We start from the raw sequence: 14,902 nt of genomic DNA, 5'->3' as shown, positions 1-14,902 counted from the left end.
GGCCATCGATACATGGGCTGGTTGGATGATGAGGATAACTTCCGGGTACCGAATTTGGTTGATTTTTTCGCCATGAATAACGATCGAAATCGAGTGCAAGAAGTCATGGAACTTTGCAAACCCGCCAAGGGACCTTCAAATGAGGATCGAGCCTACGAATATTATGTTTGCATTTGGAAGCATAAAAAGTTTGAATTCTAGGGTTTTTTAAGTTGAACAATCTCTTATTTCGATTCGATCGTGTTAATTATATCATAGAAATAACATATGTACATCATCATCAGTTAGTTGTTAAGAAAATATTGAAAACTCTTGGAACCCCAGCCATGTAAATGGTTTGCAATTTATGTTTTTGTGCTTCTGGATGGCACAAGAATCTTGATTCTATCAAGATTCTTGACAGCAAATTGAATGTTACTTGAATGATTTTTGAGTATATAGGATCATCGATTGTACTGCAATTGCATCATTGCAGTCTTAACCTTCCGACGGTATAGTCAAATTGTGAAGTCAATAATGAAAACGATAAGCCTTATTATTTTGGTGGCAGTTGGATCGTGCGTGGTAAATTTCAATACTATTCCTAGCGAATATACACTATATTAATAACTTTTATTATTTTCAATTAAAGAGCGCATACAATAAACAGCAAATGGATATCATTCTGAAAAGTACCAAAGTTTGTTATCAAAAATTGTCCATTCCAATGGATTCGAACATTCTCAACCGAGTACTTGACAATAAAAATATGCAAAATGCTGAACTGTCTCTGAAAGTAAGTTTTTTTAAGATGATTTTAATTGAAAATTTAAAAATGATCATCATTGTCTTTTTCAAGGAATATTTGCTGTGTATGCAACGCAATCTGAAGTGGTTGGATGATGCGAAAAACTACCAGGTTACGAGGATGATTGATTTTTTCTCAATAAACAATGATCGCGACAAGGTGGAAGAAGTAGTGAAATTCTGCAATCCCCCCAAGTGGATGGCCGACGAAGAACGAGCGTACGAATACTATCTGTGTATTTGGAAATATAAGAAGTTTGATTTATAACACACTAACTGATCATGTACGAATTCCGTTTTGCATTAACTTTTGATATGTGATGAGTTTGTGTTTGAATGGTTTTTGAGATTTCTTTTCATGACGATATTGCATAAAACATTTAAGAGTATTTATGAACGACCCTTTTTTTTGTCTCGGAAAGAACACCCGTGTACGAATTTTCGTCGTAGTAACGAATATATTGCAAAAAAATCAACAGTTAATATGAATGAATACATTCTCTGTCAAATTTCAAATCAGATATAGACAGTCTGTCGTGTGAAACTCCCAGAAGGTATAGATGCATGAATTCTCGCCTTGATGCGATGTAAAGTGAAACAATTTTCGTAAAAACACTAAAAATTTATCATGGATGACCCCTTTTTCTGTCATGTGTTAATTAATATCGTAAAAACAGTGAAAAGTTAATATGGATGTGCCAATTTTCGCCAATATCGCAAAACAATATTTGTCTTTACAGAACCTTGATTAAAAAAGTATTCAAACACCTACATGAACTCCACACATGATTTAGACATCCAATTTTGGTGCATTTGGCTTAAGTAACTTGAAATGGATGGTTTTTGTACCTATTTTCTTCTGGCTCTGATGGTCTGAATTGAGCAAACATCAGCGAGAAACATAACCAGGGTAGATAAATAAGAGCATAGTAAGCCCCCTCTTTTCTACAAAAGTACGTATTTTCTTAAAACAAAATTTAATGAAGATTTGTTTGGTACTTCCTACAGTATTAATTTTTCAGCAAAAAATCAATCTTCATCTACACCTTACAGAAATATTCAAAAAAAAAACTAACTGGGTTACCAAGTAACGGAAAAAAATTATAATTCTTGACCATCGGAAAATAAGCTATAATTTTATTTATTTATTTTTATTTACATAGTATTCCGTCTCGCGACATAACTTGACGAACATAATTCCTAAAATTCACTCGGTCCCTGGTAGCCGTTCTCCAATTTCTCGGGCACCCCACGTTTGCTAGATCACGCTCCACTTGGTCTAACCACCTCGCTCGTAGCGCCCCCGCTCGTCTTGTTCCTACCGGATTCGTAGCGAACACCTGTTTTGCAGGACAGTCGTCCGGCATTCTCGCAACATGTCCTGCCCAGCGTATCCGGCCAGCTTTCACCACCTTCTGGATACTGGGTTCGCCGTAGAGTCGCGCGAGCTCGTGATTCATCCTTCGCCTCCACATTCCGTTCTCCTGTACGCCGCCAAAGATGGTTCTTAACACTCGTCGCTCGAATACCCCGAGTGTACGCAGGTCCTCCTCGAGCAATATCCATGTCTTGTGCCCGTAGAGAACAACCGGTCTTATGAGCGTCATATACAGGTTACACTTCGTGCGAGGGCTAAGTCTTCTCGACCGCAGTTGCTTGTGGAGTCCATAGTAGGCACGACTTCCGCTGATAATTCGCCTCCGGATCTCACGGCTGGTGTCATTGTCTGCGGTCACCAGGGAGCCGAGATAGACAAAATCTTCGACTATCTCCAGCTCGTCGCCGTCGATCGTGACCTTGTTATTACTGGACAAGCGGGTTCGGTCGGTCTCGGATCCGCAGGCCAGCATGTACTTCGTCTTGGACGTATTAATCATCAACCCAATCCTACCTGCTTCGCGTTTCAGTTTGCGGTAGATCTCCTCCACCGCCGCAGATGATCTGCCGACTATATCAATGTCATCGGCAAAGCAGATAAGTTGACTGGATCTGTTGAAAATCGTGCCGCGCATTTCGCCCACCGCTCGTCGAATAACACCTTCTAGCGCCACGTTGAACATCATGCAGGATAGACCATCACCTTGTCAAAGCCCCCTGCGCGATTCGAATGAACTCGACAATTCACCCGAAATCTGCACACAGCAATGCGTTCCATCCATCGTCGCCTTGATCAGTCTGATCAGCTTCCCGGAAAAGCCGTTCTCGTCCATGATTTTCCATATCTCGTTACGGTCGATCGTGTCGTATGCGGCTTTGAAGTCGATGAATAGATGGTGCGTAGGGACTTGGTGTTCCCGGCATTTTTGGAGGATTTGCCGTAATGTGAATATCTGGTCCGTCGTAGACCGTCCCTCCATAAAGCCGGCCTGATGACTTCCCACGAATCTGTTTGCTTGTGGCGTTAGGCGGCGGAGTAGGATTCGGGACAACACTTTGTAGGCGGCATTGAGGACAGTGATCGCTCGGTAGTTCTCACAGTCCAATTTGTCGCCCTTCTTGTAGATGGGGCAATCGGCCAACTTGTCCGGGCCCATTTTGATGAGTTCAGCTGCGATTCCATCCTTTCCAGCCGACTTGTTTCTATTCAGCTGGCGAATGGATTCCCTAACTTCATTTATCGTTGGGAGTGGCTCCTCTTCGTCGTTGGCTACGCCGGCGATGTGCCTTCCCCCACCGTCTTGATCTCCTGCATGTGCGCCGTTCAGGTGTTCATCGAGGTGCTGCTTCCACCTTTTGATCACCTCACGATTGTCCGTCAGGATACCCCCGTCCTTATCCCGGCACATTTCGGCTTGCGGCACGAAGCCTTTGCGGGATGCGTTGAGTTTCTGATAGAACTTTCGTGTTTATTGAGAACGATGCAGCTGCTCCAGCTCCTCGAGCTCCTCCTCCTCCAGGCGGCGCTTTTTCTCCTGGAAAAGTCGGACTCGCTGCCTCTTCCGCTGTCGGTGATTTTCCACATTTCGACGGGTGCCTCTTTGCACTAATGCCGCCCGCGCGGCTTTCTCTTCGTCCATCACCCTCCTACACTCCTCGTCGAACCAGTCGTTTCGTCGAGATCGCTCCACATAACCGATGACGTTTTCCACAGCACTGTTGATGGCTGTCTTGATGGTATCCCAACAGTCCTCGAGAGGGGCTTCATCAAGCTCGCCCTCTGCCGGCAGCGCTGCTTCGACCGATTGCGCGTAGTCTGCCGCGACCTCAGGTTGCTTCAGTCGCGCGATATTTAACCGAGGCGGGCGCCGGTTGCGTGATCAGCTTGTTGTTCACTACAGAGAGTTTTGGGCGCATCTTCACCATCACCAGATAATGGTCTGATTCGATGTTGGCGCCTCGACATGATCTGACGTCGATGATGTCCGAGAAGTGCCGGCTGTCAATCAAAACGTGGTCGATCTGTGCTGGCGTTTGGTACGGTGATCTCCAGGTGTACTTGTGTGGGAGGCGGTGCTGGAAAAAGGTACTACGTACGGCCATTCATTTGGAGGCGGCGAAATCAATAAGCCTGAGGCCGTTATCGTTGGTCAGCTGGTGCGCACTGAACCTTCCAATGGTCGGTTTTAATTTCTCCTCCTGGCCGACCTGAGCATTGAAATCCCCGTTGACGATCTTGATATCATGTTTTGGGCAACGGTCGTATTCACGCTCCAGCTGCGCGTAAAATTCGTCTTTGTCGTCACCGGTACTTCCGAGGTGAGGGCTGTGCACGTTGATGATGCTGATGTTGAAGAACCGGCCTTTGATTATCAACCGGCACATTCGTGAGTTGATCGGCCACCACCCGATCACGCGCTTTTGCATCTTTCCCATCACTATAAAAGCTGTTCCAAGCTCGTGTGTGTTGCCGCAGCTCTGGTAGATGGCACGACCATCTGGGTACGTTCGTACCGTGGAGCCCTTCCAGCATACCTCCTGCAGCGCTACGATGTCGAATTTGCGGCTCTTCAATTCGTTGGAGAGCACGTGGGTACTGCCCACAAAATTTAGAGATCGGCAGTTCCATGTTCCAAGTTTCCAATCACTAGTCCCTTTTCGTCGCGTGGCCGAATTCCATCCGAAATTTGTTGTTCGTTGTTCGTTGCTTATGTTTTTTTGTAGCCACAGGCTCGCAAGACCCGCAGCTAACCCCACTATCTCGCAGGGAGACCGTCGTGATGTTGCTGTTTTTGGTCCCGAACACCACCAGGACGCTGTTGCACTCCGCACGCCGCCACTGACATGGAGAGCAGACGCGTACGAAGCCCCCTGACTCAGTCTGCATGCGACCAAAGCATCCACCGGGGTTGGGTACCCGATCTCCGCTAAGGTTGCTCGCACCCCAGCTAGCACCACGGGGAGGTAGAGAATCGGAGTTGCAGACAAGAGGTGATATGACCACTCTACCTGAAGGTTGGGTGTATGGGGTCTCGAGTTGCACATTGTCTACCGTTCACTAGCCAAAAAAATAAGCTATTATGATCGATAAATCATTTTGATCTATAATGTACGCTTTGGAACATGATGTACTAGACCGCTGCAAAAAATGACTTTTTGCCCTATGTTTTTTCGATGCTTTTGGGTCATCAAGCATCAGTGTAAAATTCAGGGTGGCCAGTGATCCGAGAAAACTGGGAAAAAATGCGGGAATTGAAAACAGGACCGGAAAAAACCGGGAATTTCAAATCAAAACCGGGAAAATTATTTATGGATTATGTTTCTCCATATAAAAACATGTTTATTCCTTAAATTCATTCATTCCATAACGACATTACTTTTTCTCAGAAACTTCACAAACGGCTCTTTATTTCAAGATTTTCAGCCATTCAAGAAGAGCGGGAAAATGTCGATATTTTATATTCATGAGGAGAATGCCGGGAATATATAAAAAAAATTTTTTTGAACTCAGCACATACATTTTGTAGGGCAAAGAAACGTCGTAGAACCACGCATATTGTGCACTGCAGTGAATAAAAAGATATTTTAAATTAAATAAACATTTCTCAACTGCGAAGTTTTAATACGTTAAGTCTTGGTAGCTAAAATTTAAAGCATTAATTAGTTTAAGATTTTGTACCGCTGTGCACTTTCTTTGCAAATTTCTTGAAAAAATGTACCTTCAAAATCTATACTCTGCAAATTCCAAAAAATACAAATTTCTTTGTTTGTGTTAAATGTACTCACAAACTAATAATTGTCAAAAACAATCAAAACGTAAGTTCAAAAATCGAACATCAAATTTCTGAGAAACGACATAACCTCGTACTTATCTTATCTGATTTCTAACACGTTTTCTTATAATTTTGCTCAATTATAACTTTTGAAAATCGAGAATTGTCCCATACGATAAAAATGCCGGAAAAGAAGAAGCTCTTATTTTATTCGGTTTATTGATAAACGCACAGAAGGCAGAAGACGTAAAAATATACTATGTTTTATGTGATTCTTGTTATGGTAAATAGGTGCAGTATCTACCGTATTTTTTTTTTAAATGTATCCTATCAAAAATATGAATAAGATTCATCGAATTTTTTTTTAGAATTTTAGAAGTGAGATATCAGAATATCAATCAGTAGACTTTAAAAGTAAAAACCAGTTTTTCAACTTGAAATTTTGAAAGTATTATATACATGACCTATACCAAAACTATAATGTATCTCATGCAAATAATAAAAATGAAACATTTTTTCCTGGTAAACGAAGATGGTGTGTATGACTGAAAAGAAGTTTACAATTTTCGGTTAAGGTTAGGACAACTAGAACCATGAAATCTCAATAGGGAAAATCGGGAAAAACTGGGAATTTGAAAATGGAAATTCGCTGGCTACCCTGAAAACTTAAAATGATTTGGTTAGTTAGTTGGTTTTGTAGGAAAATGTCTATGGAAGAACAAATTTTTGCTCATTTATGCATCCAAAAAATTCAAATAAGCTTGAAATGAAGTTGGTTTTTGATTTTTGGATTTTTTGGCTTCATTTTTTGCTGCCATGATAAGCAGCTAAGGTTTTCATGAAAATAGTTATTATCATTTCCAAATTAAAAATCTGTATCCATTGGAAAGTATTTAAAAAGGCAATCTTTACTTTCTAGAGTTTTTAAAATTTCATAAAATGTTTGGGTAAAGGTTATGTGAATCAATAAATTCCCTATTTTTCATCCAAATCGTTCTCTGGTGATTATTGCTTCTAGTCAGTAGTGTCAAATTTCTTATTACGATGATGAGTTCATTTCATCATATCTAAAGAACAAATATCCAATTAAAGTTCAAAATTTTAAATATGACAAAATAAAAACAAATATAATAATTTTACAACATTTTGAATTTAATATAGTGTATTGAATTTTTTCCATATGAATTAACACCTTTGTCATTATTTTTCAGGTCGGAAAAATCAACATGGATCGGTAAGTCTATCAGAAAATATCATGGTTCATTTTTTTAGTGTATATTTTTAGCATGTGTTGATGCATTATTTCAACTCGAATAACACAACTGGACAATCAGGTTTGAAACTGTCATTTTAAGTTTAATAAAAACTATCATCTTTATCAGTGTATCATCTATCAAAGTTTTAAATTATTTTTGAAATTGGTTATTGAGTTTAAAACATTTTTGCTAATTTCTTCCAAACAAATATCTTAAAACACATTCAGTTATTCATCCTGAGATTTATACAAGTTCCAAACTTGACAGATCTTATCAATAAGAACCTTTTATGCAAATCGGTAGAGAGTTAGAAAAGAATGATAGATTTCAGCTGTCCGTGACAAATTTTCTCTCCAGAACAAGTAAGGGAGTTGTTCTAAGATAATGATTTTTTCGTCTCGTAAAAGTTCTCAGAAGAATGATTTTTTTTTTGAGAGCACAAAAACAATATTAAAGGTTATCAAATTTCCAATATTTTAGAATTTGTGACGTACTCTGAGAGAAGGAAAATCGATAGAATCTAAACTGAACTTGAAACGGTTAATCGATATTATAAATGAATTCTCTAAACAATCAGAGAAACTTAGTGCACTGAAAATCAAAAATACCCAAACTTGAGAACTGCCACCCCCCAAACCTACGTTCGATATTGACAACTCAAGTTTGTGAAAAAATCACAGCTTGCCAATACGCCAAACTTGTCCTTCAAGCGGAGAACTATTTTTTTGGGGGGGTTTTGTTGGCCGCGAATCTGATTCTATTACCTCCATCGTGGCAGATTTAGGGTTGGGGGGTAAGTTCAAAGCGAAGAACTGTTTTTTTTTTGGGATAACTTTTATTCCCGCTTTGTTCGCAGAACATCTCGCTTATACGATGATGTAGCTGCCTCTCTCAACAAATCTTCGGTGGTCGAGCGGTTAGCATCCTGTGATGGTAATCGCAGTACCATTGCAGGTATGGGTGTGATTCCTGTACCTGCAGTATTTTTTTTTATTTCCATTTTGTTGCGGTATCAGATTTTGGGGGATGAGTTCTCACTTTAGAGCTTAACTTTGGGCTAAGCCACCATAAGCCAAACCTGTAGGGAGGGAGTTTCATTCGGGTTGGCGGGAAAAGTTCTCAAATATGGGTATTTTCGAGGTTCAGTGTGATTAGAAATAGTTTCGTCGCATGACTGTTTTTGAATAAAAAGTTCTAGCGTAAATATTCAAGTGAATTGACACATTTGTTTGAATTTTCTCTCTCAATACAAAACATTCTCCCTTTGTCCGACGGTTGAGAATTGCAGTCATTATGCATGTTTAATCAACATCAGGTGATATTTTGGGTCGTTGTGGTTGGATGGAGGGTTATCTCTCACAATTCACTCTTTCTTTTGCTCTATTTTTGTAAGCTAAGAATGATTTCTTGCATCCCGTTTTGCTATTCTGACTTAATCTACTTACACCAAGAGCTCAATAAGAATCACAAATTACACACAGAGTAAAATTTTTGGGAGTATTAAAAAGGTTGATGAACTTTTTTTGATTCTGAACCTTGTTGCCACCTGATTTTATGAAGATTGAAATTCGTTTTTTGCAAAAAAAAAAAAAGAAAAGGTAAACAGTAGCTGTATTTATTAAGTTTTTAGAAACAACAAACTTATAACAAAAAAGTTAGCTGAAATCAGTTGTTGTCCTGAAAATTAAATTTTGGCACTGTAAATTGAAATATGAAGAGGAATTCTAGTTGTTTTAACTGTGGTTATTATCTTCTAAAAAAAACTCTAACATTATTCTGTATGAGCTGGTTGCGTTGTCAAGAAAGAAAAGCAACTTTCACCCCAATTTGAACCAAGATAAGGCTGCCGGTTTTACTGTTTTCTTAACCTAGTCGAAGGGGTGTGTGAATAGAGACTTGATGGGACATCAACTCTCTAATCACACACACCAGATTTGATTAGGTTGTGGAAATATTGGATTGCTAAGCTTAGTCCAAACGATTTAAATAAAGGCGACTAGCTTAGAATATGCTTCACACGCATCTCGAACTCTAGCCAGTTAAGTCATTTCTTCAATCATGTTGCGATTTACCGTCCCTCTGGTTCTAGCCTTAGCCGTCGTTTGTTTGGTATGTATTCTTAATTTTTTTTTATATTTATGCGAATAATTAAATTTTTCAATGAAATTCTATTTGAAGGCAGCACCGAAAGACGAAATCAAGAACAAGGGTGCTGAAGCGGCTAAGAAATGCTACCAGAAACTTTCAATCCCGGAAGATTCTGACATTTTCCAGCGAGTGTTCGCCTTCGGAAATATTGACGGTTCTGACGAATTGATCAAGGTTAGTTGAAATATTTTCAGTAAAGGTTGAAATGAGACCTTACAAAAAGTTTAACGAGTCGTAACGCTATGTAAAACTTTTTCTCAAACAGAAATTCATCGCATGCGTGCATCACAATTTCGGCTGGGTTAACGAGGCCGGAGACTACGATCGGCAGAAGATTATTGACTTTTTCACCGAGGCCTACGGCGAGGAGAAGACCATCAAGACGGCCGATACCTGCCTGCCGGCCCAGGGAGCCACACCGGAGGAGAAGGCCTTCAATTTGTACCAGTGCTCGTTCCGGACCCGGGGAAATATGTAAACTTGCTTCAATAGTGATACCGAATGATTTGGAACTGATTCGTTGTTTTGTTTAATAAACCTTGTTGAGTATTCTGTAAATTTGGTTTGTTCAGTCTGTAATTTCGAAATATTTTTTTCACAAGCATGTCTTGACACAGCACTGTTTTGAAAGAAAAGAGTAGAATGTCCCAAACAAAATTTCAGGGGAAAAAGACATTTATAAATCAAACTTTTTCCATGTAATAACGTCAAACGGGACATGATGCAACAGCGGAGTTAAATCCAACATTTATATACCACTGCACAGCTTAATCAATTTTTATTTTAATATAATGCATTCAAACTATCATTTCATTATCACAAAAGTTTTTTTTTGTTTCGATTATAGTCGTTTTACCATCTTTGTGGCATTCGTGACTTTATGAACGTTGCAGTTGGCGGATCGTTATTGAAAAACTTATCCGGCACAACTATGTTCGATGTTTACTCTTGGGTTCGAACTCGCAGACATCGGCTCAGGAGACAACAGACTTGCCAACCGAGCTATATCACAAGCCCCTGATCACAAAAGTATTATGGCATATTGTCTTACATATGTAATCTTATTTAGAATCGACTGCAATTTGTTTATTTAATAAATAGCCAACCAGTCTAATTTATCCGAACATGAAGTGTTTATTTAACCGACGTTTCGGTGCTGACTAGCACCATCCTCAGGGGTAGATACATTATTTTACCCTGAGGATGGTGCCAATCAGCACCGAAACGTCGGTTAAATAAACACATCATGTTCGGATAAATTAGACTGGTCTTGCATATGAATCTAGTTTTTAAAGGTTTTGACTCCCATGTAAAATTAAAAAATCTGATCCAGATTGGCTTACAAACTCAATATTGATTTTATTATTCTACCCTAAAAGTGTTGAAGTAAAAATAAGTTAAGGACAATCACCAAATTTTTTAAATTAATATTTCAATAATTCAGTTAATTGTCTAAGGTAAGTTGCAACAAAATGCAAATAAAAGGGACACAATGTAATTTTTTTTCTAGATGCTGTAATGGATTTGCACGTTTGACAATATTTAAATTTCATCCATCCAATCATTTATTCAATAATTTCAGCTAGTAAAGTTTATTGTAGGGTAGAAGCACTAATGTTTGAACAGGTACCAGATATTGAACACTAGCAAAACATTTACCAATTAAAACAATAATAAACAGAAGAAAAATGAATCGAAATTCGTTGAGCCACTTTTGAAGCATTTTCTACATCTGTTCAAATTTTTATCAAGAATCTCGGACTCTTAAGCCACAATCCCCGAAACTAGAATATGTGTTCAAATTTTGGCTTCGTTTTTCAACTGGATGAAGAAAACAGCATTTTTTTGATTGGGGGAAAAATTGGATAAAAGACAAATAAACGTCTAAGCTAATGATATGAGTGTTTTCAACTAAGTCTTTTTGAATGATTTCTGGAAGAGTGGCAGCCTTTATTATCGTTATTTTCTTAAAATTTAACAAATTAAAGCGTTCAATCATTGGATCACAAAAAATGTCAATGTTTCAATTATTGAACGTTCAATCTTGCAGTACTCGTTTCGTAAAGAAATGCATGTACCAGTTATTGAATAACATAACACAAATATAACATAACAGAAACAAACTGTTTCTTGGTTGCTAGCTCAACCAAAATCGTCCCTGCAAGCCATACTATCAAGCGAAATACCCCTAAATATATGCAATGATATTCAATTATTACGTGTCCAATAATTAGAACATTGTCTGTTCAATATTTCAATCATTGTGTTTAATCATTGGGACAAAAGTAATTTTGAAAAGAAAGGCTTAAATAATAATTTCAAAACATATTTCCGCGAAAAAAATATATCGATTCGAAGCTGAGAAATAAGCTTAAGCTACGCTTTCAAATTTTTTTCAGAAAAACCTTTCGTTATTATTTATTGGCCACAAATGTGTTGAGTCTCAAAGATGGTGTTCAATATATAGTGTTCTTAACCTAGTATTTTTAGCCCCTGCATACATTCAGCACCCTTCTGTTTTGAATTTTAACTGCTTTATCGACAGAAAAATGTAAAAATTAGTTCGATCGAAAATAAAAATTTTTGCAATTGGTGTTTTAATGCGTTTTCACAAATTTATAAAAAAAAAATCTTACGTTTCCTTGAGATTTTTCATTAAAAACAAAGTTATTTGCAAACTTTTCCTTAGCAATCATGTTTAGTAGAGTGAAAATCGCATGTTTTAGAAATTAAAAAATAGCTGAAAAAATGATAATAATTCTGATTACGTCAATATGTTGATTCATCCCATCGACCTTAAAATTTTGGTGGATAAGCGGTATGGATATAATTTTTTCAAAACCATTTAGGTTGAAAAGTGTTGCATGTTGCCTCAGTTGGCGGTATTTAAGAAATTCGGTACACAAACCAGCAACAATCGTTAACCATTATGATAAAATTTTAATCAATGACCTCTGCCGCTTATAAAAATTAGCTGATGTCCCCAAAAAATATGAGAATTTTTATAGGGGCCCTAATAAAAATTCTCATATTTTTTGGGGACATCATCACGTTTAAAAGGGTGTGATTGGAATGAAAAGATATTTGGGCTAGCTTAAGGCTGCCTGAATTTTTTCAGCACGTATCCGGGTCTGACTAACGGGGCAAATTTTTATAAAAATCTGGTCAAATCTGGGTAATATTCGGGCAAATTTTGTCAAAACCCAGAAATTACTCAACAAAAATCAAGATAAAAAATTGAATCAAATAATTTCTTTCATCAAATTCTAAACCAGTTTATAAATCGTATTTAAGGCTTCGAAAAAACTTTGATTGTTTTTGCTAAATTGGCTCAAAACATTATGTTTTGGTGGCTAAATAACAAATTTTTACTACTCATTTTTTTCCAAAATAAAGTAAAAAAAATTCGGGCCGGACTGTTCCCAAATGTTCTATCAAATATCCGGGCAAACCCGGATAAAACCAGGCAATCTGGCAACCTAAGGCTAGCCATTTTTTGAAAAATCGAAAGTTCTTGAAAGATGATTTCTGTTAAAAATTTTATTTTTGAGTTAACACCAGATCTCGACTTTTGGTTCCTTTCTAAGTCATTTGGCATACAAATTAAAATTTAAATTTGCGTGATTTGCTTTTCCTTTTGGATTATTTTTGAAAATCTAAAGTGAATTTTTGACAATTTTTTTTTAAATGACACCAGATTTTGACGTATTATCGTTTTCAAGTCAGTTGACATCAAAATTAAACTATCGATTTTCCGATTTCCTCTGTTTCTCCCTTTGGTGATTTTTGAAGGTAAAAGAACCGAAACTTTGAGCGCTTTGAGGCACCCCATAATATAGTTTGTTTGAGCTGAAATATAGAACAGGTCGGGCGAATCTACAAAATGTATATGGTCGGCTTGCGAAATTCGACATGAAACTTTTGAAATGAGGCTTAATTTTTAAACAATTTTTCAAAAAATTGCATAAGTACAAGGGCTAAGGAACTTGACTCTCAGTACTTTTACGGTTGTAGTTTTCACACACTCCAACCATTTTTCCGTAATTTTTAAACATTTTGAGCTCGACTCTTAGCAATATTTTTATTTGATTTTTGTTAATATTGTTCCACAAACAACTGAGATATTTCCACTGGTGTGAAGGTGAATGTTGTGCAAATTTTTCGGATTGTTGTCGTTGTTTCCCAACTCCACTTTTAGACGGAGTTTATGTCGAATCTCTCGTACCTAACTTAGGATTTTTTTTTCCTCAAAAAATCATTCCAGAATGGTGGTGACTCTTAGTCTAAGAGTCTAAGACGTATCCACCATTAATTTTTTTTAGATCGAAAAACACATGGATCAAGGATTTCTGGGGCCATCAAACTGATGATCGGTCCATTTCCAGTTTTCTCGTGTTTATAAGCTTCAGTTTGACAACCGCTTGTTTAAACAGTTTTCTTCAGTTTGGATTGTTTGATTAACATATTTTGAAACATTCCGCACAAAAATAAAATGAAAAATATGATTGGCCTTGGTTTTATACCGAATTTAGTAGTCCCCATCTATTTAAAGGCGTGGAAGATCAAGTTTTGAATTAAGAAACATACATGAGGATACTTGATCCCTGAGGATACTTGATTATTCCGCTCTATCTCGAAATCGGAATGCCTTACAAATATCAAATGTTGTAAAAAAATGTGCCAAATAGAACGAAAAAATAATGCTTTTATCCCAACAAACTTCAAAAATTTTATTTTTCGAGCTATTGAACTTTGTTTGAAAAATTTAACGAAATGTGTTTTGAAGATCTTTTTCAACACTTTAACATGAAAAAAAAATGTATTCCACTATGTCCATCGATAGAATATAGGTAATATGAACTTCATAATGCCATATTTTCATAGCGATTTTTTTCAGATAAAGTTACAATTTTGACAATTCTGACAATTCTAACAATTTGTACAATATTGACAATTTAAACAATTTGACAATTTTGACAATTTGACAATCTTGACAATTCGACAATTTTGACAATTTTGACAATTTTGACAATGTTGACAATTTTGACAATTTTGACCATTTTGACAATTTTGACAATTTTGACAATTTTGACCATTTTGACAATTTTGACAATTTTGACAATTTTGACAATTTTGAAACTTTTAACTATTTTGACAATTTCGAAAATTTTGACAATTTTGACAATGTTGATAATTTTGACAATTTTGACAATTCGAACAATTTTGGCAATTTTGACAATTTTGTCAATTTTGACATTTATGACAATTTTAACAATTTTGACAATTTTGACAATTTTGACAATTTTGACAATTTTGACAATTTTGACAATTTTGACAATTTTGACAATTTTGACAATTTTGACCATTTTGACAATTTTGACAATTTTGACAATTTTGACAATTTTGACAATTCGAACAATTTTGACAATTTTGACAATTTTGACAATTCGAACAATTTTGGCAATTTTGACAATTTTGTCAATTTTGACATTTATGAAAATTTTGACAATTTTGACAATTTTGACAATTTTGACAATTTTGACAATTTTGACAATTTTGACA

At 37.0% G+C, this 14,902-nt stretch overlaps 2 protein-coding genes across 4 annotated transcripts in view; both read left to right on the top strand.

The window, feature by feature from the left end:
- LOC129748425 (uncharacterized) overlaps positions 1–14,902 on the top strand; it is a 344,252-nt gene that overhangs the window by 232,501 nt on the left and 96,849 nt on the right. For 2 of the 3 annotated variants that reach the window (XM_055743048.1, XM_055743047.1), the window contains one exon: positions 7,148–7,170. The exons of the other annotated variant lie outside the window; for it this stretch is intronic. The gene's annotated coding sequence lies outside the window, so the exon portion shown is untranslated. The remainder of the gene's footprint in view (positions 1–7,147; positions 7,171–14,902) is intronic. 3 annotated transcript variants of the gene reach the window in all.
- Positions 9,149–9,898, top strand: LOC129748432 (uncharacterized). The gene is made up of 3 exons (XM_055743057.1): positions 9,149–9,301; positions 9,371–9,514; positions 9,606–9,898. The coding sequence occupies exons 1-3, from the start codon at positions 9,251–9,253 to the stop codon at positions 9,816–9,818; spliced, it is 408 nt and encodes a 135-aa protein (XP_055599032.1). The 5' UTR covers positions 9,149–9,250; the 3' UTR covers positions 9,819–9,898.

Source organism: Uranotaenia lowii, chromosome 2 (genome assembly GCF_029784155.1).
Source record: "Uranotaenia lowii strain MFRU-FL chromosome 2, ASM2978415v1, whole genome shotgun sequence".
In the NCBI taxonomy this organism is placed as follows: domain Eukaryota; kingdom Metazoa; phylum Arthropoda; class Insecta; order Diptera; family Culicidae; genus Uranotaenia; species Uranotaenia lowii.
This window is presented reverse-complemented; position numbering and strand designations above follow the sequence as displayed.